Source organism: Mobula birostris, chromosome 14 (assembly GCF_030028105.1).
Source record: "Mobula birostris isolate sMobBir1 chromosome 14, sMobBir1.hap1, whole genome shotgun sequence".
Lineage (NCBI taxonomy): Eukaryota > Metazoa > Chordata > Chondrichthyes > Myliobatiformes > Myliobatidae > Mobula > Mobula birostris.
Window position 1 is genome coordinate 44,260,748 of NC_092383.1, and position 27,042 is coordinate 44,287,789.

The window sequence follows — 27,042 nt, forward strand, 5'->3', positions numbered from 1 at the left end:
CAAATCCCAGGTAAGTGACCTTCGCGTGGCCGAGTTCACTTTTTGCGAGGTTCACTGTCAGGTTGGCTTCAGACAGCCATTTAAACAGCTCCTCTACTGCCACAATGTGCTCCTCCCACGTGTCACTCCAGAGCAATAAATCATCAATATACACTTCTGCGTTCTTTAGCCCTTTTGTCACTGAATTAATCATCCTATAGGGGTGTTGCTTACTAGTTACCTGGTGTGACAACAACACCATGTACCGGCTCTTTGCTTCACCTCAGGACATCCGGACATATGTCTGGGTGCCGGTTAATTAGCTTTCTCAGCTGCTTGCTCTGTTCGGGGGTTAAGGGAGAGACCTTATCAGCAAAGTTGGCCAGAACAATAGAGTTCTCCCATCTGGTCGGCACCATACTTATCTTTTCAAAATGGGTTTTCCCCTTATCAGGTGGCACCCTAGCCTCATTAATTTTCGTGATAACACTGACTAGGTGTGCTTGCTTATCGTGGCAAGGTGTTAACATATTAATGGGCTGTAACTGTGTCAGCTCACACCTACAATACTCAATAATATCCTTCCTCATGTTCGGCCAGTAAAACTCTTTCATGATTCTATCGACTGTTTCCCTCACCCCAAAATGTCCACCGAGGGGTACCTTGTGGGCCAAGTTAAAAGTCTCACCCCTATAAATTTTCGGCACTACCACCTGGTGCACCACCCCCCATTCCTCATCTGTGGGCACGGTACTTGGTCTCCATTTCCTCATTAGTACTCCCTCCTTCACATAATAGCCCACTGGCTCCCTTTTTAATTCTGCTTCGGAGAAAGCTGTCTCCGTCAAAACCATTAGCTCCTCGTTTCGTTCCTGTGCCTGTATAAATTCCTTCCTTGCTAATGATAAGTCTACCTCAACTCCCTCACTTCCTTCCGCTCCACTATGCTCCTTCTTCTCACTTTCTAACCCTTCTTGTTTCAAGGCTGGTAAAAATGTCTCAGCTAAATCTACATTCGCTTCGGCAGCCTTTCTGGACATGTGCCGAGTCACTGCGCAAGCGGGATAAACCTGTGAGTCTATGGGTGGGTCTTCAATCCTGGCAGGTTTGCTTGTCAGTTTTACTGCTGGGTACACCTCTCCGCTGGCGAGGTCATTACCGAGCAAGACATCCACGACTTCCATTGGTAGTTCGGGCCTCACCCCTATCGTGACCAGTCCGGAGACCAAGTCGCTTTTTAGGTGTATCTGGTGCAAAGGTACTGTTTCAGTCCCTTTCCCAATGCCTTTTATCACACTGACCTCCCAAGTCTCGGTCTCTGAACTAAAGTCTAAAACACTCCTTAAGATCAGTGACTGACAAGTTCCAGTGTCTCTCCAGATCCGTACTGGAACTGGGTTTGACCCCTCCTTCACCAACACCAATTCGGCCGAAATAAATTTCTCGCGCCCTTCCTGAACTTTATCAGACCTCTTCTCCCCTAGCGGTTTGTTTGCCGGCTCAATACAGCCAGTCGGAGTTGTCGTTTTTCCTTTCCCCGTCTCCTTCTTTGGGGCAAAGCACCTGGACGCAAAGTGACCGACTTTCCCACAATTATAGCATATGACCCCAGGAGACTTCCTACCAAACTGCTTCCTGTCTTCCTTATCCTCCTCACTAGTCCCCGGCTTACTTTTTGGCTTTTCTGGCGGACTCTCTCTGCCCTCTCGACTACCCTTGTGGTAGCTTTTACTCGGGGTAAACTTCGCTTTGTGTGTTAACGTGTACTCATCCGCTAACTTAGCAGTTGCGGCTAAGGTTTCTGCCTCCATCTCATCTAGATAGGGCCTCATACCTTCAGGGACACAATTTTTAAACTGCTCAATCAGTATTAGCTGTAGCAGTCTGTCATAATCCCCACTGACCCCTTTCGAGGCGCACCAAGGCTCACAATATATCTGCATCTCACGGGTAAACTCATGGGCTTCCTCACATTCCGGAACCTCTACCGGTATGCCCCCGGGACCAACTCATAAATCCTGAGTATCACCTCTTTCACCACATCATACCTCTGGGCATCTTCTGCAGACAATGCCGAGTAAGCTTGCTGAGCTTTCCCTTTAAGTACGCTCTGAAGCAAAACAGCCCACTTATTCCTCGGCCAGTCCTGACTTGCAGCGACTTTTTCAAAATGTAGAAAATACCAATCAACATCGGCCTCCTCAAATGGGGGAACCAGCCTAACCTCCTGGGTCGCCCTGAACCCTCCACCTTGGTTTGACATGGGGCCCTGCGCTAGCATCATCCTTAACTTCTCCAGCTCAAATTCCCTTTCCTTCTGCTTCTCTCCCTCTTGTTGCTCTAACTGCCTCTCTCTCTTTTGCTGTTCTAACTGCTTCTCTTCTTGTTCTAGCTGCCTTACCCGGAACTTGTGCTCGAGTCTCAATTTTTTCATCTGCAGCTGCACCGCCTCTCCACCAGGTTTGCCCATAGACACCACCTCCAGCTCCCCTTGGGGAAACACACCTTTTGATACATTATGCTCAATGATAGCTCTGTGCATCTCCGCTCTCCTCATTGTCAACTTCCCCTTAAAAAGATTCAACCGTTTGGCAACAGTCACCAATTCTGATTTCCTTGCATCCTCTAATGCCTCCAAGGTCGGCTCCTTTAGAAATTCCTCAATCTCCATTTCTGCTGTTTGCCTTTTCTTTCTTTCGGGAATTTTAACCCAATCAACTTACCCAGTCCCAAATTTGGCGTTCAAAATCGCGGATGAGATCCCCACTTATGTTATGTACCCCGTAACTGGGTTGCCAAACCAGCAGAAATGGACCACTCGTTGGAATCTGGATTACTAGGAACTAATAAAGTTTTATTAAAGAAATAAGTAACACAGTACTCTAATTGTAAGGATATAAATGCAACAGGTTAGCAATGATAATACACACATGTACACAGAACTAGGGTAATAGGAATCAAACCAAGCTCTATCGCAGTCTAGGGGTAAACTGATCAGTCTTAAGTGACGCAGAGTTCATTTCAGCTTAGTATAGTTTGCAGTAATCGCTGTTGTGCCGTTGGAGGCGGGGGGAATTGCAGTTTGTTTCAGGCAGGCCTTTGATGTCTTCTATCCCGCTGTGGTCATCGACTGTGACCCCTCCATTCTGGATACGCCCATTCTTCTGCGGTGAACCCAGCACCCAGGCAAGGGTGGACACACACACCAGATTCCCATTGATCGTACCCTTACACCCTGTAAGTCTATGGTCGGTTCCCGCGAACCGGACCTCCAAATGCCCACCAACTTGTGGGGGCACACCGCTCTTCCAGGGTCTCGTTATCTCATTATCTCATGGTGTCTCCCGTGCCTTAGCGAACCTGTTCTTTTTATCCCCCTGCTGGGGTATCACTTGTCCATCAAACTTCAGACACTTCAGGTTCAGGTCTGTCAATAGCTGAATTGTGTTTCTTTTCTGTTTATCTCTCTCTCCTCTCTCATTAGCATTTTGAACATTTCTCCATTGTCTCTCTTATCTCTCTCATTAGCATCAATCGTCTGATAGCTTGGTTTGGCGTCACATATTCAAGTTTGCCTTATTGTCGTAGACTGAATCAAATGTTGTGCGGAATCAGTACATAGGAAGGAGAATGAGAATCTGGGTGAGATATGTCATAACAACAACCTTTTACTCTATGTCAGCAAGACCAAGGAGCTGAATATAAGCTTCAGGAGAAGGGAATCAGAGGTCCATGAGCCAGTGCTTGTCAGAGGTAGAGAGGGTTTGCAACTTTAAATTCCTAGGTGTTATTATTCTGGAGGACCTGTCCTGGACCCAGCAAGTAAGTGCAAGTACAAATAAAGCATGGCAGTGCCTCTACTTCCTCAGGAGTTTGTGGAGATTTGGCATGACATCTAAAACTTATAGATGTGCAGTGGAGAGTAAATTTCCTGGCTGCATCACAGCCTGGTATGGAAACATAAATGCCCTTGAACAGTAATCCCTACGAAAGGTAGTGGATATGGCCCAGTTCATCACAGGAAAGGCCCTCTGAACCTTTGAGCACATCCACATGAACTGCTGTTGCAGAAAAGCAGCATCCAATCCATCATCAGTGATCCCCACCACCCAGCACACTCTGCCTTACTGCTGCCATCAGGAATAATGTACCACCAGGTTCACTCAACTTCACTTGCCCCACCATTGAAATGTTCCCACAACCAATGGACACTTTATCTCATGTCTCAATATTTATTGTCTAATTACTTATTTCTTCTTTTCGTATTTGCACTGTTTGTAGTCTCCAGCACTCTGGTTGCATGCCGTAGTTGGGCAGTCTTTTATTGATTGTGTTATGGTTATTATACTATACTTCTTATGCCCACAAGACAGTGAATTGCAGAGTTGTATATAGTGACAAATACTTGGATGATAAAATTATTTTGAATTTTAATGATCGTGAAAATTGCAGGAATTAAAAGCAGAGGAACATAAAAACTGCAGTAATGGAGACGAGCTTGGACTTGGTTGGTGGTTATCTGGCGACATCCTCGACGAAAGTTGGTATACCTATTGTAACAGGCAAGAGTGGGGCATATAAATATTATAGGAACTCTAATCGTAAAAATCCCACTGGATGAAGTCAGGACTGACAAGTTACCGAGTAAAGTTAGAGCGCAGCTGCTGGGCTCAGGGTCACGTGGTCTGCGCATGCGTTCTGGATCAGCTGCTATGGCGCGGGCCCGGTTAACTTTACCTCAGCTGGCGTTGACGGCCGCTCTGGGCATAGCAAGTGGGGTGTACATCTATAAACCCTGGTACGAGCAGCAACGTCATGAGAAGGCCAAGGTGCAGGATGACCCGGAGCGCCAGTGCCCCCACTGCGGCCCAGCACCTCATCCGGAGAGCAGCGCCATCGACCCACACGTCGCGACCACGGACAATCGGCAGCCACGGTAGAGCATCCGTCCCACCGCCGGGGTACAACCCCCCCAAACCGGTACAACATCTATCCCACCACCGGGCTACAACCCCCCCAAACCGGTACAACATCCGTCCCACCGCCGGGATACAACCCCCCCCCCCCCCAAACCGGTACAACATCCATCCCACCGCCGGGGTACAACCCCCCCCCCCAAACCGGTACAACATCCATCCCACCGCCGGGATACAACCCCCCCCCCAAACCGGTACAACATCCATCCCACCGCCGGGATACAACCCCCCCAAACCGGTACAACATCCGTCCCACCGCCGGGGTACAACCCCCCCCCCCCAAACCGGTACAACATCCGTCCCACCGCCGGGATACAACCCCCCCCCCCCAAACCGGTACAACATCCATCCCACCACCGGGGTACAACCCCCCCCCCCAAACCGGTACAACATCCGTCCCACCGCCGGGATACAACCCCCCCCCAAACCGGTACAACATCCATCCCACCGCCGGGGTACAACCCCCCCCCCCCCAAACCGGGACAACATCCATCCCACCGCCGGGATACAACCCCCCCCCCCCAAACCGGTACAACATCCGTCCCACCACCGGGATACAACCCCCCCCCCCCCAAACCGGTACAACATCCATCCCACCGCCGGGATACAACCCCCCCCCCCCCCAAACCGGTACAACATCCATCCCACCACCGGGCTACAACCCCCCCAAACCGGTACAACATCCGTCCCACCGCCGGGATACAACCCCCCCCCCCCCCAAACCGGTACAACATCCATCCCACCGCCGGGATACAACCCCCCCCCCCCCCAAACCGGTACAACATCCATCCCACCGCCGGGGTACAACCCCCCCCCCAAACCGGTACAACATCCATCCCACCGCCGGGGTACAACCCCCCCCCCCCAAACCGGTACAACATCCGTCCCACCGCCGGGATACAAACCCCCCCCCCCAAACCGGTACAACATCCATCCCACCGCCGGGATACAACCCCCCCCCCCCCCCAAACCGGTACAACATCCGTCCCACCGCCGGGGTACAACCCCCCCCCCAAACCGGTACAACATCCATCCCACCGCCGGGGTACAACCCCCCCAAACCGGTACAACATCCGTCCCACCGCCGGGGTACAACCCCCCCCCCCCAAACCGGTACAACATCCGTCCCACCGCCGGGATACAAACCCCCCCCCCCCCAAACCGGTACAACATCCATCCCACCGCCGGGATACAACCCCCCCAAACCGGTACAACATCCATCCCACCGCCGGGGTACAACCCCCCCCCAAACCGGTACAACATCCATCCCACCGCCGGGATACAACCCCCCCCCCCCCCAAACCGGTACAACATCCGTCCCACCGCCGGGATACAACCCCCCCCCCCCCCAAACCGGTACAACATCCATCCCACCGCCGGGGTACAACCCCCCCCCCCAAACCGGTACAACATCCATCCCACCGCCGGGGTACAACCCCCCCCCCCCAAACCGGTACAACATCCATCCCACCGCCGGGATACAACCCCCCCCCCCCAAACCGGTACAACATCCGTCCCACCGCCGGGATACAACCCCCCCCCCCCCAAACCGGTACAACATCCATCCCACCGCCGGGGTACAACCCCCCCCCCAAACCGGTACAACATCCGTCCCACCGCCGGGGTACAACCCCCCCCCCAAACCGGTACAACATCCGTCCCACCGCCGGGATACAACCCCCCCCCCCCGCCAAACCGGTACAACATCCATCCCACCGCCGGGATACAACCCCCCCCCCCCCCAAACCGGTACAACATCCATCCCACCGCCGGGATACAACCCCCCCCCCCAAACCGGTACAACATCCATCCCACCGCCGGGATACAACCCCCCCCCCCAAACCGGTACAACATCCGTCCCACCACCGGGGTACAACCCCCCCCCCCCAAACCGGTACAACATCCATCCCACCGCCGGGGTACAACCCCCCCAAACCGGTACAACATCCATCCCACCGCCGGGGTACAACCCCCCCCCCCCCCAAACCGGTACAACATCCGTCCCACCGCCGGGATACAAACCCCCCCCCCCCAAACCGGTACAACATCCATCCCACCGCCGGGATACAACCCCCCCCCCCCCCAAACCGGTACAACATCCGTCCCACCGCCGGGGTACAACCCCCCCCCCCCAAACCGGTACAACATCCGTCCCACCGCCGGGGTACAACCCCCCCCCCAAACCGGTACAACATCCATCCCACCGCCGGGGTACAACCCCCCCAAACCGGTACAACATCCGTCCCACCGCCGGGATACAACCCCCCCCCCCCAAACCGGTACAACATCCATCCCACCGCCGGGGTACAACCCCCCCCCCCCAAACCGGTACAACATCCATCCCACCGCCGGGATACAACCCCCCCAAACCGGTACAACATCCGTCCCACCGCCGGGATACAACCCCCCCCCCCAAACCGGTACAACATCCATCCCACCGCCGGGATACAACCCCCCCAAACCGGTACAACATCCGTCCCACCGCCGGGGTACAACCCCCCCCCCCCAAACCGGTACAACATCCATCCCACCGCCGGGATACAACCCCCCCCCCCAAACCGGTACAACATCCATCCCACCGCCGGGATACAACCCCCCCAAACCGGTACAACATCCGTCCCACCGCCGGGATACAAACCCCCCCCCCCCAAACCGGTACAACATCCATCCCACCGCCGGGATACAACCCCCCCCCCCCCAAACCGGTACAACATCCGTCCCACCACCGGGATACAACCCCCCCCCCCAAACCGGTACAACATCCATCCCACCGCCGGGATACAACCCCCCCCCCCCCCAAACCGGTACAACATCCATCCCACCGCCGGGATACAACCCCCCCCCCCCCAAACCGGTACAACATCCATCCCACCGCCGGGGTACAACCCCCCCCCAAACCGGTACAACATCCGTCCCACCGCCGGGGTACAACCCCCCCCCCAAACCGGTACAACATCCATCCCACCGCCGGGATACAACCCCCCCCCCCCCCAAACCGGTACAACATCCATCCCACCACCGGGATACAACCCCCCCCCCCCCCCCAAACCGGTACAACATCCGTCCCACCGCCGGGGTACAAACTCCCCCCCCCCCAAACCGGTACAACATCCATCCCACCGCCGGGGTACAACCCCCCCCCCCAAACCGGTACAACATCCATCCCACCGCCGGGGTACAACCCCCCAAACCGGTACAACATCCATCCCACCGCCGGGATACAACCCCCCCCCCCAAACCGGTACAACATCCATCCCACCGCCGGGGTACAACCCCCCCCCAAACCGGTACAACATCCATCCCACCGCCGGGATACAACCCCCCAAACCGGTACAACATCCATCCCACCGCCGGGATACAACCCCCCCAAACCGGTACAACATCCGTCCCACCGCCGGGATACAACCCCCCCCCCCCCCAAACCGGTACAACATCCATCCCACCGCCGGGGTACAACCCCCCCCCAAACCGGTACAACATCCATCCCACCGCCGGGATACAACCCCCCCCCCCCCAAACCGGTACAACATCCATCCCACCGCCGGGGTACAACCCCCCCCCAAACCGGTACAACATCCGTCCCACCACCGGGATACAACCCCCCCCCCCCAAACCGGTACAACATCCGTCCCACCGCCGGGATACAACCCCCCCCCCCCCAAACCGGTACAACATCCATCCCACCACCGGGGTACAACCCCCCCCCAAACCGGTACAACATCCATCCCACCGCCGGGATACAACCCCCCCCCCCCCCCCAAACCGGTACAACATCCATCCCACCGCCGGGATACAACCCCCCCCCCCCAAACCGGTACAACATCCATCCCACCGCCGGGATACAACCCCCCCCCCCAAACCGGTACAACATCCATCCCACCGCCGGGGTACAACCCCCCCCCCCAAACCGGTACAACATCCGTCCCACCGCCGGGATACAACCCCCCCCCCCAAACCGGTACAACATCCATCCCACCGCCGGGATACAACCCCCCCCCCCAAACCGGTACAACATCCATCCCACCGCCGGGATACAAACCCCCCCCCCAAACCGGTACAACATCCATCCCACCACCGGGATACAACCCCCCCCCCCCCAAACCGGTACAACATCCATCCCACCGCCGGGATACAACCCCCCCAAACCGGTACAACATCCGTCCCACCGCCGGGGTACAACCCCCCCCCAAACCGGTACAACATCCATCCCACCGCCGGGATACAACCCCCCCCCCCCAAACCGGTACAACATCCATCCCACCGCCGGGGTACAACCCCCCCCCCCAAACCGGTACAACATCCGTCCCACCGCCGGGGTACAACCCCCCCCCCCCCCAAACCGGTACAACATCCATCCCACCGCCGGGATACAACCCCCCCCAAACCGGTACAACATCCATCCCACCGCCGGGATACAACCCCCCCCCCCCCCAAACCGGTACAACATCCATCCCACCGCCGGGGTACAACCCCCCCCCCCAAACCGGTACAACATCCATCCCACCGCCGGGGTACAACCCCCCCCCCCCCAAACCGGTACAACATCCGTCCCACCGCCGGGGTACAACCCCCCCCCCAAACCGGTACAACATCCATCCCACCGCCGGGGTACAACCCCCCCCCCAAACCGGTACAACATCCGTCCCACCGCCGGGATACAACCCCCCCCCCCCCCAAACCGGTACAACATCCATCCCACCGCCGGGGTACAAACCCCCCCCAAACCGGTACAACATCCATCCCACCGCCGGGATACAACCCCCCCCCCCCAAACCGGTACAACATCCATCCCACCACCGGGATACAACCCCCCCCCCCCCAAACCGGTACAACATCCATCCCACCGCCGGGGTACAACCCCCCCCCCCCAAACCGGTACAACATCCATCCCACCGCCGGGATACAACCCCCCCCCAAACCGGTACAACATCCATCCCACCGCCGGGGTACAACCCCCCCCCCCCCAAACCGGTACAACATCCATCCCACCGCCGGGGTACAACCCCCCCCCCCCCCAAACCGGTACAACATCCATCCCACCGCCGGGGTACAACCCCCCCCCCCCAAACCGGTACAACATCCATCCCACCGCCGGGATACAACCCCCCCCCCAAACCGGTACAACATCCATCCCACCGCCGGGATACAACCCCCCCCCCCCCCCAAACCGGTACAACATCCATCCCACCGCCGGGGTACAACCCCCCCCCCCCCCAAACCGGTACAACATCCATCCCACCGCCGGGATACAACCCCCCCCCCCAAACCGGTACAACATCCATCCCACCGCCGGGGTACAACCCCCCCCCCCAAACCGGTACAACATCCATCCCACCGCCGGGATACAACCCCCCCCCCCAAACCGGTACAACATCCATCCCACCGCCGGGATACAACCCCCCCCCCCCCAAACCGGTACAACATCCATCCCACCGCCGGGATACAACCCCCCCCCCCCCCAAACCGGTACAACATCCGTCCCACCGCCGGGATACAACCCCCCCCCCCCCCAAACCGGTACAACATCCATCCCACCGCCGGGGTACAACCCCCCCCCCCAAACCGGTACAACATCCATCCCACCGCCGGGGTACAACCCCCCCCCCCAAACCGGTACAACATCCATCCCACCGCCGGGGTACAACCCCCCCCCAAACCGGTACAACATCCATCCCACCGCCGGGGTACAACCCCCCCAAACCGGTACAACATCCGTCCCACCGCCGGGATACAACCCCCCCCCCCAAACCGGTACAACATCCATCCCACCGCCGGGATACAACCCCCCCCCCCAAACCGGTACAACATCCATCCCACCGCCGGGATACAACCCCCCCCCCCCCCCAAACCGGTACAACATCCATCCCACCGCCGGGATACAACCCCCCCCCCCAAACCGGTACAACATCCATCCCACCGCCGGGATACAACCCCCCCCCCCCCCAAACCGGTACAACATCCATCCCACCGCCGGGATACAACCCCCCCCCCAAACCGGTACAACATCCATCCCACCGCCGGGGTACAACCCCCCCCCCCCCCAAACCGGTACAACATCCATCCCACCGCCGGGATACAACCCCCCCCAAACCGGTACAACATCCATCCCACCGCCGGGATACAACCCCCCCCCCCAAACCGGTACAACATCCATCCCACCACCGGGGTACAACCCCCCCCCCAAACCGGTACAACATCCATCCCACCGCCGGGGTACAAACCCCCCCAAACCGGTACAACATCCATCCCACCGCCGGGATACAACCCCCCCCCCCCCAAACCGGTACAACATCCATCCCACCGCCGGGATACAACCCCCCCCCCCCAAACCGGTACAACATCCATCCCACCGCCGGGGTACAACCCCCCCCCCCAAACCGGTACAACATCCATCCCACCGCCGGGATACAACCCCCCCCCCCAAACCGGTACAACATCCATCCCACCGCCGGGGTACAACCCCCCCCCCCAAACCGGTACAACATCCGTCCCACCGCCGGGGTACAACCCCCCCCCCCCAAACCGGTACAACATCCGTCCCACCGCCGGGGTGCGAACCCCCCCCCCCCCCAAACCGGTACAACATCCATCCCACCGCCGGGGTACAACCCCCCCCCCAAACCGGTACAACATCCATCCCACCGCCGGGGTACAACCCCCCCCCAAACCAGTACAACATCCGTCCCACCGCCGGGGTACAACCCCCCCCCCCAAACCGGTACAACATCCATCCCACCGCCGGGATACAACCCCCCCCCCCCCAAACCGGTACAACATCCATCCCACCGCCGGGGTACAACCCCCCCCCCCCCAAACCGGTACAACATCCATCCCACCGCCGGGATACAACCCCCCAAACCGGTACAACATCCGTCCCACCGCCGGGGTACAACCCCCCCAAACCGGTACAACATCCATCCCACCGCCGGGATACAACCCCCCCCCCCCCAAACCGGTACAACATCCGTCCCACCGCCGGGGTACAACCACCCCCCCCCCCAAACCGGTACAACATCCATCCCACCGCCGGGATACAACCCCCCCCCAAACCGGTACAACATCCGTCCCACCGCCGGGGTACAAACCCCCCCCCCCCCAAACCGGTACAACATCCATCCCACCGCCGGGATACAACCCCCCCCCCCCCAAACCGGTACAACATCCATCCCACCGCCGGGATACAACCCCCCCCCCCCCCAAACCGGTACAACATCCATCCCACCGCCGGGATACAACCCCCCCCCCCCAAACCGGTACAACATCCGTCCCACCGCCGGGGTACAAACCCCCCCCCCCAAACCGGTACAACATCCGTCCCACCGCCGGGATACAACCCCCCCCCCCAAACCGGTACAACATCCGTCCCACCGCCGGGATACAACCCCCCCCCCCAAACCGGTACAACATCCGTCCCACCGCCGGGGTACAACCCCCCCCCCCAAACCGGTACAACATCCGTCCCACCGCCGGGGTACAACCACCCCCCCCCCAAACCGGTACAACATCCATCCCACCGCCGGGATACAACCCCCCCCCAAACCGGTACAACATCCGTCCCACCGCCGGGGTACAAACCCCCCCCCCCCCAAACCGGTACAACATCCATCCCACCGCCGGGATACAACCCCCCCCCAAACCGGTACAACATCCGTCCCACCGCCGGGGTACAAACCCCCCCCCCCCAAACCGGTACAACATCCATCCCACCGCCGGGATACAACCCCCCCCCCCCCCAAACCGGTACAACATCCATCCCACCGCCGGGGTACAACCCCCCCCCCCAAACCGGTACAACATCCATCCCACCGCCGGGGTACAACCCCCCCCCCCAAACCGGTACAACATCCATCCCACCGCCGGGATACAACCCCCCCCCCCCCAAACCGGTACAACATCCATCCCACCGCCGGGGTACAACCCCCCCCCCCAAACCGGTACAACATCCATCCCACCGCCGGGATACAACCCCCCCCCAAACCGGTACAACATCCATCCCACCGCCGGGATACACCCCCCCCCCCCCAAACCGGTACAACATCCGTCCCACCGCCGGGGTACAACCCCCCCCCCCCAAACCGGTACAACATCCATCCCACCGCCGGGATACAACCCCCCCCCCAAACCGGTACAACATCCATCCCACCGCCGGGGTACAAACCCCCCCAAACCGGTACAACATCCGTCCCACCGCCGGGGTACAACCCCCCCCCAAACCGGTACAACATCCGTCCCACCGCCGGGATACAACCCCCCCCCCCCAAACCGGTACAACATCCGTCCCACCGCCGGGATACAACCCCCCCCCCAAACCGGTACAACATCCATCCCACCGCCGGGATACAACCCCCCCCCCCCCCCAAACCGGTACAACATCCGTCCCACCGCCGGGATACAACCCCCCCCCCCCCCCAAACCGGTACAACATCCGTCCCACCGCCGGGGTACAACCCCCCCCCCCAAACCGGTACAACATCCATCCCACCGCCGGGATACAACCCCCCCCCCCAAACCGGTACAACATCCATCCCACCGCCGGGATACAACCCCCCCCCCCAAACCGGTACAACATCCGTCCCACCGCCGGGATACAACCCCCCCCCCCAAACCGGTACAACATCCATCCCACCGCCGGGGTACAACCCCCCCCCCCAAACCGGTACAACATCCATCCCACCGCCGGGATACAACCCCCCCCCCCAAACCGGTACAACATCCATCCCACCGCCGGGATACAACCCCCCCAAACCGGTACAACATCCGTCCCACCGCCGGGGTACAACCCCCCCCCCCCCAAACCGGTACAACATCCATCCCACCACCGGGGAACAACCCCCCCAAACCGGTACAACATCCATCCCACCGCCGGGATACAACCCCCCCCCCCCAAACCGGTACAACATCCATCCCACCGCCGGGGTACAACCCCCCCCCCCAAACCGGTACAACATCCATCCCACCGCCGGGATACAACCCCCCCCCCCCCCAAACCGGTACAACATCCGTCCCACCGCCGGGATACAACCCCCCCCCCCAAACCGGTACAACATCCATCCCACCGCCGGGATACAACCCCCCCCCCCAAACCGGTACAACATCCATCCCACCGCCGGGATACAACCCCCCCCCCCAAACCGGTACAACATCCGTCCCACCGCCGGGGTACAACCCCCCCCCCCCAAACCGGTACAACATCCGTCCCACCGCCGGGGTACAACCCCCCCAAACCGGTACAACATCCGTCCCACCGCCGGGATACAACCCCCCCCCCCAAACCAGTACAACATCCATCCCACCACCGGGATACAACCCCCCCCCCCCCAAACCGGTACAACATCCGTCCCACCGCCGGGATACAACCCCCCCCCCCAAACCGGTACAACATCCATCCCACCGCCGGGATACAACCCCCCCCCCCCAAACCGGTACAACATCCGTCCCACCGCCGGGGTACAACCCCCCCCCCCCCCCAAACCGGTACAACATCCATCCCACCGCCGGGATACAACCCCCCCAAACCGGTACAACATCCATCCCACCGCCGGGATACAACCCCCCCCCCCAAACCGGTACAACATCCGTCCCACCGCCGGGATACAACCCCCCCCCCCCAAACCGGTACAACATCCATCCCACCGCCGGGATACAACCCCCCCCCCCAAACCAGTACAACATCCATCCCACCGCCGGGATACAACCCCCCAAACCGGTACAACATCCATCCCACCGCCGGGATACAACCCCCCCCCCCAAACCGGTACAACATCCGTCCCACCGCCGGGATACAACCCCCCCCCCCAAACCGGTACAACATCCATCCCACCGCCGGGATACAACCCCCCCCCCCCCCAAACCTGTACAACATCCATCCCACCGCCGGGATACAACCCCCCCCCCCCAAACCGGTACAACATCCGTCCCACCGCCGGGGTACAACCCCCCCCCCCCAAACCGGTACAACATCCATCCCACCGCCGGGATACAACCCCCCCCCCCCCAAACCGGTACAACATCCGTCCCACCGCCGGGATACAACCCCCCCCCCCCAAACCGGTACAACATCCATCCCACCGCTGGGATACAACCCCCCAAACCGGGACAACATCCGTCCCACCGCCGGGGTACAACCCCCCCCCCCAAACCGGTACAACATCCATCCCACCGCCGGGGTACAACCCCCCCAAACCGGTACAACATCCGTCCCACCGCCGGGATACAACCCCCCCCCCCCAAACCGGTACAACATCCGTCCCACCGCCGGGGTACAACCCCCCCCCCCCAAACCGGTACAACATCCATCCCACCGCCGGGATACAACCCCCCCCCCCCAAACCGGTACAACATCCATCCCACCGCCGGGATACAACCCCCCCCCCCCCCAAACCGGTACAACATCCATCCCACCGCCGGGGTACAACCCCCCCCCCCAAACCGGTACAACATCCGTCCCACCGCCGGGATACAACCCCCCCCCCCAAACCGGTACAACATCCATCCCACCGCCGGGGTACAACCCCCCCCCCCAAACCGGTACAACATCCATCCCACCGCCGGGGTACAACCCCCCCCCCCAAACCGGTACAACATCCGTCCCACCGCCGGGGTACAACCCCCCCCCCCCAAACCGGTACAACATCCGTCCCACCGCCGGGGTACAACCCCCCCCAAACCGGTACAACATCCATCCCACCGCCGGGGTACAACCCCCCCCCCCCAAACCGGTACAACATCCGTCCCACCGCCGGGGTACAACCCCCCCCCCCCAAACCGGTACAACATCCGTCCCACCGCCGGGGTACAACCCCCCCCCCCAAACCGGTACAACATCCATCCCACCGCCGGGATACAACCCCCCCCCAAACCGGTACAACATCCGTCCCACCGCCGGGGTACAACCCCCCCCCCCCCCCAAACCGGTACAACATCCATCCCACCGCCGGGATACAACCCCCCCCCCCAAACCGGTACAACATCCATCCCACCGCCGGGATACAACCCCCCCCCCCCCCAAACCGGTACAACATCCATCCCACCACCGGGATACAACCCCCCAAACCGGTACAACATCCGTCCCACCGCCGGGGTACAACCCCCCCCCCAAACCGGTACAACATCCATCCCACCGCCGGGGTACAACCCCCCCCCAAACCGGTACAACATCCATCCCACCGCCGGGATACAAACCCCCCCCCCCCAAACCGGTACAACATCCATCCCACCGCCGGGATACAACCCCCCCCCCCAAACCGGTACAACATCCATCCCACCGCCGGGGTACAACCCCCCCCCCCCAAACCGGTACAACATCCGTCCCACCGCCGGGATACAACCCCCCCCCCCAAACCGGTACAACATCCATCCCACCGCCGGGGTACAACCCCCCCCCCCAAACCGGTACAACATCCATCCCACCGCCGGGGTACAACCCCCCCAAACCGGTACAACATCCGTCCCACCGCCGGGATACAACCCCCCCCCCCCAAACCGGTACAACATCCGTCCCACCGCCGGGGTACAACCCCCCCCCCCCCCAAACCGGTACAACATCCATCCCACCGCCGGGGTACAACCCCCCCCCCCAAACCGGTACAACATCCATCCCACCGCCGGGATACAACCCCCCCCCCAAACCGGTACAACATCCATCCCACCGCCGGGATACAACCCCCCCCCCCAAACCGGTACAACATCCATCCCACCGCCGGGGTACAACCCCCCCCCCCCCCAAACCGGTACAACATCCATCCCACCGCCGGGATACAACCCCCCCCCAAACCGGTACAACATCCATCCCACCGCCGGGATACAACCCCCCCCCCCAAACCGGTACAACATCCATCCCACCGCCGGGGTACAACCCCCCCCCCCCCCCAAACCGGTACAACATCCATCCCACCGCCGGGATACAACCCCCCCCCCCAAACCGGTACAACATCCGTCCCACCGCCGGGGTACAACCCCCCCCCCCAAACCGGTACAACATCCGTCCCACCGCCGGGATACAACCCCCCCCCCCAAACCGGTACAACATCCATCCCACCGCCGGGGTACAACCCCCCCCCCCCAAACCGGTACAACATCCGTCCCACCGCCGGGATACAACCCCCCCCCCCCCCAAACCGGTACAACATCCGTCCCACCGCCGGGATACAACCCCCCCCCCCAAACCGGTACAACATCCATCCCACCGCCGGGGTACAACCCCCCCCCCCCCCAAACCGGTACAACATCGGTCCCACCGCCGGGGTACAACCCCCCCCCCCCCAAACCGGTACAACATCCATCCCACCGCCGGGATACAACCCCCCCCCCCCAAACCGGTACAACATCTGTCCCACCGCCGGGATACAACCCCCCCCCCCAAACCGGTACAACATCCGTCCCACCGCCGGGATACAACCCCCCCCCCCAAACCGGTACAACATCCATCCCACCGCCGGGGTACAACCCCCCCCCCCAAACCGGTACAACATCCATCCCACCGCCGGGGTACAACCCCCCCCCCCAAACCGGTACAACATCCGTCCCACCGCCGGGGTACAACCCCCCCAAACCGGTACAACATCCATCCCACCACCGGGATACAACCCCCCCCCCCCCAAACCGGTACAACATCCATCCCACCGCCGGGGTACAACCCCCCCCCCCCAAACCGGTACAACATCCATCCCACCGCCGGGATACAACCCCCCCCCCCCCAAACCGGTACAACATCCATCCCACCGCCGGGGTACAACCCCCCCCCCCCCAAACCGGTACAACATCCGTCCCACCGCCGGGATACAACCCCCCCCCCCCCCCAAACCGGTACAACATCCATCCCACCACCGGGATACAACCCCCCCCCCCCCAAACCAGTACAACATCCATCCCACCGCCGGGATACAACCCCCCCCCCCCCAAACCGGTACAACATCCATCCCACCGCCGGGATACAACCCCCCCCCCCCAAACCGGTACAACATCCATCCCACCGCCGGGGTACAACCCCCCCCCCCAAACCGGTACAACATCCATCCCACCACCGGGGTACAACCCCCCCCCCCAAACCGGTACAACATCCATCCCACCGCCGGGATACAACCCCCCCCCCCCCCAAACCGGTACAACATCCGTCCCACCGCCGGGGTACAACCCCCCCCCCAAACCGGTACAACATCCGTCCCACCGCCGGGATACAACCCCCCCCCCCAAACCGGTACAACATCCATCCCACCGCCGGGGTACAACCCCCCCCCCCAAACCGGTACAACATCCATCCCACCGCCGGGGTACAACCCCCCCCCCCAAACCGGTACAACATCCATCCCACCGCCGGGATACAACCCCCCCCCCCAAACCGGTACAACATCCGTCCCACCGCCGGGGTACAAACCCCCCCCCCCCCAAACCGGTACAACATCCGTCCCACCGCCGGGGTACAACCCCCCCCCCCAAACCGGTACAACATCCGTCCCACCGCCGGGATACAACCCCCCCCCCCCCAAACCGGTACAACATCCATCCCACCGCCGGGATACAACCCCCCCCCCCCAAACCGGTACAACATCCATCCCACCGCCGGGGTACAACCCCCCCCCCCCAAACCGGTACAACATCCGTCCCACCGCCGGGATACAACCCCCCCCCCCCCAAACCGGTACAACATCCATCCCACCGCCGGGATACAACCCCCCCCCCCAAACCGGTACAACATCCGTCCGACCGCCGGGGTACAACCCCCCCCCCCCAAACCGGTACAACATCCATCCCACCGCCGGGATACAACCCCCCCCCCCCCAAACCGGTACAACATCCATCCCACCGCCGGGATACAACCCCCCCCCCCCAAACCGGTACAACATCCGTCCCACCGCCGGGGTACAACCCCCCCCCCCCAAACCGGTACAACATCCGTCCCACCGCCGGGGTGCGAACCCCCCAAACCGGGACAATCTCCCCCAAACCGGTACAACATCTGTCCCACTGCTGGGGTACAACCCCCCCCCCCCAAACTGGTACAACATCCGTCCCAACACCAGGGTACAACCCCCCCCCCCCCAAACCGGTACAACATCCATCCCACCGCCGGGATACAACCCCCCCCCCCCAAACCGGTACAACATCCATCCCACCGCCGGGGTACAAACTCTCTCCCCTCCAACCTCCACAATCTGGTATAGGATCTGTCCCAGCACGTGGGAGACTACCAGAAGCTCCTGTTCCTAACTACGTAGCTCAATTTGTGAGGCAGCATCACGCCATTGCCTACAACATCCTCAGCAGGTGGGGTTGTGCTGGTTCAGGTCCCAGTTGTAAATAATATAGCTGACATACGAAAAGTAGCAAGCTTCTGCTGTCCTCACCAATATTTAGTACTTTTATATTTAATAGTAGTTTAATAACTCCTTAAGTAGAGTCTCAACATTGCTCCATACTCTTAAGGTCAAGCAAATAAAATAAAAGTAAAGTACATAGCTAAATGTTTGACAGAGGGTAGATAAAAAGGGGAAGAATTTGGAGAACAATTTCTCGTCTTTTGGTTGTAAGGAAATGAAAAGCAGGGACAATGAAAGGCCCGAATTAGAGGAATACGGATCTCTTAGATTGTTGAGCTGAAGAGATTTATGATTGAGTGTCTGACATTGCAGGATTTGAACATAAAGAGCAAAAGGGTATTGTTTAGTCAGGAAATAACATGGGTCACAGAACCCTTGGTACCTGGCAGCAAGACCTGATGCAGGTTACGATATAGGCAACAATTTTAAATGGTCTTAAGCAAAAACAAACTGCTGGATGAATTCAGCAGACTGGCAACAACTGTGGAGACAGAGAGATTGAGAATGTGCAACAGGAACTTAAGTTATTTTAAAATTTGGAGGAGTACAAGACTAATAAAAAGGTATGTTGGAATAATCAGGTGTGCAGGTAATCTAAGTATGAATGATGTTTTCATCAGCAGGTGAGTACATTAGCAAAGTCAAATGTTCTCTGTGAACGTAGAAATAGCCAATCTTTGTGATAGGCAGTTATGTTGTTGGCAGTTCATGTCAGGGTTACATTCAATTGCAATCTAGGACTACTCATTTGGGGTGTTTTAATAGGAGTGGAACATTTGGCCAGAAATTCAAAAACTCATGTGATAGAGTTGTACAGCACAGAAATGGCCCTTCAACCCATTGGGTGACCTTTTTGACCATCTATATTAATCCCACATGCCTGGAATAAAACCATACACTTCAATGTCTATTTAAGTGCCTGTTTAACGCATCTTAAATATAGTAATTGTTCTGACTCCACTATCTCTGGCATTGGAAATGTCAACCATTCTCTTTGGAAAGGAACAAAAACTTGTCATTGTCATAGTCATACTTTATTGAACCCGAGGGAAATTGGTCTCGTTACAGTTGCACCATAAATAATTAAATAGTAATAAAACCATAAGTAATTAAATAGTAATATGTAAATTATGCCAGGAAATAAGTCCAGGACCAGCCTATTGGCTCAGGGTGTCTAACCCTCCAACGGAGGAGTTGTAAAGTTTGATGGCCACAGGCAGGAATGACTTCCTATGATGCTCAGTGTTGCATCTTGGTGGAATGAGGCTCTGGCTGAATGTACTCCTGTGCCCAACCAGTCCATTATGTAGTGGATGGGAGACATTGTCCAAGATGGCATGCAACTTGGACAACATCATCTTTTCAGACACCACCATCTGTCCAGTTCCATCCCCACAACATCACTGGCCTTACAAATAAGTTTGTTGATTCTTTTGGTGTCTGCTATCCTCAGCCTGCTGCCCCAGCGCACAACAGCAAACATGATAGCACTGGCCACCACAGACTCATAGAACATCCCCAGCATCGTCCGACAGATGTTAAAGGACCTCAGTCTCCTCAGGAAATAAGAGATGGCTCTGACCCTTCTTGTAGACAGTTTGAGTGTTCTTTGACCAGTCCAGTTTATTGTCCATTCGTATCCCCAGGTATTTGTAATCCTCCACCATGTCCACACTGACCCCCTGGATGGAAACAGGGGGTTCCTCAGATTCTCTTTAAAACTTCTCATATTCTCCTTAAACCGAAGTTGGATGGGTGCCACCGTAGCATAGCAGTGAGTGCGATGCTATTACAGCTCAGTACTCCAGGGTTCAGAGTTCAATTTCGGCACCATTCTGTCAGGAGTCTCTGTACATCCTCCCTGTGGAATACGTGGGTGAGTTGCTCTGGTTTCCTCCCACAGTCCAAAAATGTACTGAGTAGGTTAATTTGGACATTGTAAATTGTCCCTTGATTACATTAGGGTTAGTCGGGGTTGTGGGGTTGCTGGTGCAGCGTGGCTCAAAGGGCCTACTCCTTAAGACCATAAAACCATAAGACATAGGAGCAGAATATCCAGCGGGCAGTGTTCAGAGTGGGTAGCAGAGTGATAGGGCTTTGGCTCAAACGGGCTTAGGCGGTAACGGGACGAGGCGAGTTAGGTTTACCGGTGTTATTTGCAGAAAGGAGGAAGTATGTGCATGAGGCCCGTGTTCTGTGCTTGGTGTCAGATGTGGGAGGTCCTGGAGTCTCCCAGCCTCCCAGACGGCCATATCTGCACCAGGTGTGTTGAGCTGCAGATCCTAAGGGACCGATTTAGGGAACTGGAGATGCAGCTCGATGACCTTCGCCCGGTCAGGGAGAGCGAGGAAGTGATAGAAAGGAGTTATAGGCTGGTGGTCACATCGGGGCCATGGGAGACAGACAAGTGGATCACAGTCAGGAAGGGGAAGAGTCAGGTACTAGAGAGTACCCCTTGACAATAAGTACTCCTGTTTGAGTACTGTTGGGGGGTACAGCCTACCTGGGGGAAGTGACAGTGTCTGGCCCTGTGGCTCAGAAGGGTAGGGAAAGGAAGAGGAAGGCAGTTGTGATAGGGGACTCTATAGTTAGGGGGTCAGACAAGCAATTCTGTGGATGCAGGAAAGAAACTCGGATGGTAGTTTGCCTCCCAGATACCAGGGTCCAGGATGTTTCTGATCGCGTCCAAGATATCCTGCAGTGGGAGGGAGAACAGCCATTGGTACATATTGGTACCAATGACATAGGTAGGAAAAGGGAAGAGGTCCTGAAAAAAGACTACAGGGAGTTAGGAAGGAAGTTGAGAAGCAGGACCACCAAGGTAGTAATCTCGGGATTACTGCCTTTACCACGCGACAGTGAGAATAGGAATGGAATGAGGTGGATGATAAATGCATTGCTGAGAGATTGGAGCAGGGGGCAGGGATTCAGATTTCTGCATCATTGGGACCTCTTTGGCGCAGGTATGACCTGTACAAAAAGGATGTGTTGCAGTTGAATCCCAGGGGGACCAATATCCTGGCAGGGAGGTTTGCTAAGGCTACTGGGGAGAGTTTAAACTAGAATTATTGGGGGGTGGGAACCGAACTGAAGAGACTGGGGAAGAGGAGGTTGGCTCACAAATAGAGAAAGCTTGTAGGTAGTGCGAGAGGGAGGATAGGCAGGTGATAGAGAAGGGACGCGCTCAGACTGAAGGTTTGAGATGCGTCTATTTTAATGCAAGGAGTGTTGTGACCAAAGCGGATGAGCTTAGAGTGTGGATCAGTACATGGAGATATGATATGGCCATTACAGAGACTTGAATGGCTCAGGGACAGGAATGGTTACTTCAAGTGCCAGGTTTTAGATATTTCAGAAAGGACAGGGAGGGTGGCAAAAGAGGTGGGGGCGTGGCACTGTTGATCAGAGTCACGGCTGCAGAAAAGGTGGACGTCTTGGAGGGATTGTCTACGGAGTCCCTGTGGGTGGAGGTTAGGAACAGGAAGGGGTCAATAACTTTACTGGGTGCTTTTTTACAGGCGGCCCAATAGTAACAGGGATATCGAGGAACAGGTAGGGAAACAGATCCTGGAAAGGTGTAATAATAACAGAGTTGTCGTGATGGGAGATTTTAATTTCCCAAATATTGATTGGCATTTCCCTAGAGCAATGGGTTTAGATGGGGTGGAGTTTGTCAGGTGTGTTCAGGAAGGTTTCCTAACACAATATGTAGATAAGCCTACAAGAGGAGAGGCTGTACTTGATTTGGTATTGGGAAATGAACCTGGTCAGGTGTCAGATCTCACAGTGGGAGAGCATTTTGGAGATAGTGATCATAATTCTATCTCCTTGACAATAGCATTGGAGAGACACACATCAAAGTTGCTGGTGAACGCAGCAGGCCAGGCAGCATCTCTAGGAAGAGGTACAGTCGACGTTTCAGGCCGAGACCCTTTGTCAGGATTAACTGAAGGAAGAGTTAGTAAGAGATTTGAAAGTGAGAGGGGGAGGGGGAGATCCAAAATGATAGGAGAAGACAGGAGGGGGAGGGATAGAGCCAAGAGCTGGACAGGTGATTGGCAAAGGGGATATGAGAGGATCATGGGACAGGAGGTCCGGGGAGAAAGACAAGCAGGGGGGGGGGGACCCAGAGGATGGGCAAGGGGTATAGTGAGAGGGACAGAGGGAGAAAAAGGAGAGTGAGAGAAAGAATGTGTGTATAAAAATAAATAACGGATGGGGTACGAGGGGGAGGTGGGGCATTAGCGGAAGTTAGAGAAGTCGATGTTCATGCCATCAGGTTGGAGGCTACCCAGGCGGAATATAAGGTGTTGTTCCTCCAACCTGAGTGTGGCTTCATCTTTACGGTAGAGGAGGCCGTGGATAGACATGTCAGAATGGGAATGGGATGTGGAATTAAAATGTGTGGCCACTGGGAGATCCTGCTTTCTCTGGCGGACAGAGTGTAGGTGTTCAGCAAAGCGGTCTCCCAGTCTGCGTCGGGTCTCGCCAATATATAGAAGGCCACATTGGGAGCACCGGACGCAGTACATCACCCCAGCCGACTCACAGGTGAAGTGTCGCCTCACCTGGAAGGACTGTCTCGGGCCCTGAATGGTAGTGAGGGAGGAAGTGTGTTCAGTGAAACGATCTTCCAGTCTGCGTCGGGTCTTGCAAGGCTTATACTTATAAGGGACCCCTTGCAAGGCTTATAGAGAAAGTAGGGAGGCATGGGATCCAAGGGGACATTCCTTTGTGGATCCAGAACTGGTTTGCCTACAGAAGGCAAAGAGTGGTTGTAGATGGGTTAGTAAGTTTGCTGATGATACAAAGGTTGGAGGTGTTGTGGAGGGCTGTCAGAGATTACAGTGGGACATTGATAGGATGCAAAACTGGGCTGAGAAGTGGCAGATGTAGTTCAACCCAGATAAGCGTGAAGTGGTTCATTTTGGTAGGTCAAATATAATGGCAGAATACAGTATTAATGGTAAGACTCTTGGCAGTGTGGAGGTTCAGAGGGATCTTGGGGTCTGAGTCCATAGGACGCTCAAAGCATCTGCACAGGTTGACTCTGGTTAAGAAGGTGTATGGTGTTTTGGCCTTCATCAATCATGGAATTGAATTTAGGAGCTGAGAGGTAATGTTGCAGCTAGGACCCTGGTCAGACCCCTCTTCGAGTACTGGGCTCAGTTCTGGTCACCTCACTGCAGGAAGGATATGGAAAGGGTGCAGAGAGATTTACAAGGATGTTGCTTGGATTGGGGAGCATGCTTTATGAGAACAGGTTTTCTCAGAGAGTTGTGAGTGCGTGGAATGGGCTGCCGGTAATGGTGGTGGAGGCGGATACAATAGGGTCTTTTAAGAGACTTTTGGATAGGTATATGGAGCTTAGAAAAACAGAGGGCTATAGGTAAGCCTAGTAATTTCTAAGGTAGGGACATGTTCGGCACAACTTCGTGGGCCGAAGGGCCTGTATTGTGCTGTAGGTTTTCTATGAAATTTGGCCATTTCTCCCATCGAGCCTGTTCTGCCATTTCATGATGGTTGATCCATTTCTCCTCTCAGCCCTAATGTCCTGCCTCCTTCCCCCCCCCCCCAGTATCCTTTCCTGCCCTGACCAATCAAGAATCTATCATCCCCTGCCTTAAATATACCCAATGACTTTGCCTCCATAGCTGCCTGTGGCAACAAATTCCACTGATTCATCACTCTTTGGCTGAAGGTATTTCTCCTCATCTCCATTCTAAAAGGACACCACGCTATTCTGAGGCTGTGACCTCTGGTCCTAGACTCTCCCACAAAGGAAACATTCTCTCCACATCCACTCTTATCAGGGCCTTTTAACATTGGATAAGTTCTAGTGAATACAGGCCCAGGGCCATTAAATGCTCTTCATATGACAAGCTGTTCAAACCTGGAATCATTTTTGTGAACCTCCTTTGAACTCTCTCCCGTTTCAGCACATCCTTTCTAAGATAAGGGGCCCAAAACTGCTCACAATACTCCAAGTGAGACCTCACCAGTGCTTTATAAAGTCTCAACATTGCATTCTAGTCATCTTGAAATCAATGCTAGCATTGCATTTGCTTTCGTCACCACAGACTCAACCTGCAAATTAACTTTTAGGGAATCCTGCACAGGGATTCCCAAGTCTCTTTGCGCCTCAGATTTTTTATATTTTCTCTCCATCTATAAAATAGTTAACCCTTTAATTTCTTCTACTAAAGTGCATGACCATATACTTCCCAACACTGTACTCCATTTGCCACTTCTTTGCCCATTCTCCTAATCTCTTGAGTCCTTCTGTAGGTTCTGTACTTCCTTAAAACTATCTGCCCCTTCACCTGTCTTAGTATCATCTGCAAACTTTGCAACAGAGCTATCAATTCCATCATCCAAATCATTGACATGTAATGTAAAAAAAATTGGGCCCAACACAGACCCCTGTGGAGCATCCCTAGTCACCGGCAACCAACCAGAAAAGGCTCCCTTTAATCCCGTTCTTTGCCTCCTGCCAATCAGCCACTGTGCTACCTATGCTAGAATCTTTTCTGTAATACCATGGGCTCGTAGCTTGTTAAGCAGCCTTATGTGTGGCACCTTGTCAAATGCCATCTGAAAATCCAAGTACACAACATCAGCTGATTCTCCTTTGTCTATCCTACTTGTTATTTCTTCAAAGATTTCCAACAGATTTGTCCTTTGAGGAAACCACGCTACATACAGCCTATTTTATTGTGTGCCTCCAAGTACACCTAGAGCTTCCACCATACTGCTAGTGTCTTTCACAGTGAAGACTGATGCAAAATACTATTCAGTTGATTTTCTTGTCCCCCACACCTACCTCTCCAGCATCGTTTTGCAGTGGTCCGATATCCACTCTTGCCCTTCTTTTACACTATATGTATCTGAAAAAATTTTTGGTATCCTCTTTAATATTATTTAAGCTTACTTTTGTATACCATCTGTACCTTAATGACTATTAGTTGTCTTCTGTTGGTTTTTAAAAGCATCCCAATCCTGTTAACTTCCAACTAATTTTTTGTTCTATTATACACCCTCTCTTTGGCTTTTATGCTGGCGTTGACTTCTCTCATCAGCCATGGTTGTGTCATCTTGCCTTTAGTATACTTCTTCCTCTTTGGGATGTATATACCCTGTGCTTTCTGAATTGCTTCCAGAAATTCCAGCCATTGCTGTTCTGCAGTCATTCCTGCCAGTGTTCTTTTTCAATCAATTCTGGCCGGCTCCTCTCTCATACCTCTGTAATTCCATTTACTCCACTGTAATACTAATACTTTAATACTTTAGCTTCTCCTTCTCAAATTTCAGGGTGAATGCAATCATACTATGATCACTTTCCCCAAGGGTTCTTTTACTTTAGCTCTCTAATCAATTCTGGTTCATTGCACAACACTGAATCCAGAATAGTTTATCTCCTGGTGGGCTCAAACACGAGCTGTTCTAAAAAGCCATCTCATAGGCATTCTAGAAATTCCCCCTCTTGGAATCTAGCAACAACCTGATTTTTCCAATCTACCTGCATATTGAAATCCCCAATTTTGTAACACGGTATTTTTGGTACGCTTTTTCTATTTCCTGATGTAATTTATAGACCACATCCTTACTACTGTTTGGGGGTCTGAATATAACTCCCATCATTGTCTTTTTACTCTTGCAGTCTTAGCTCTATCCACAATGATTCAACACTTTCTGACCCTATGTCCCCTCTTTCTAATGATTTGATTTCACATTTTACCAACAGAGCAACACCATCCCATCTGTCTTTCTGC

At 56.5% G+C, this 27,042-nt stretch overlaps 1 protein-coding gene across 3 annotated transcripts in view; it reads left to right on the top strand.

Annotated features, from left to right (window-relative positions):
• The first annotated feature begins 4,658 nt into the window (after nucleotides 1-4,658).
• Nucleotides 4,659-27,042, top strand: part of LOC140209871 (protein PIGBOS1) — an 82,934-nt gene continuing 60,550 nt past the window's right edge. For all 3 annotated transcript variants that reach the window (XM_072278467.1, XM_072278468.1, XM_072278469.1), the window contains exon 1: nucleotides 4,659-4,915. In XM_072278467.1, coding sequence (XP_072134568.1) covers nucleotides 4,671-4,915 — 245 coding nt within the window. In that variant the 5' untranslated portion in view covers nucleotides 4,659-4,670. The remainder of the gene's footprint in view (nucleotides 4,916-27,042) is intronic.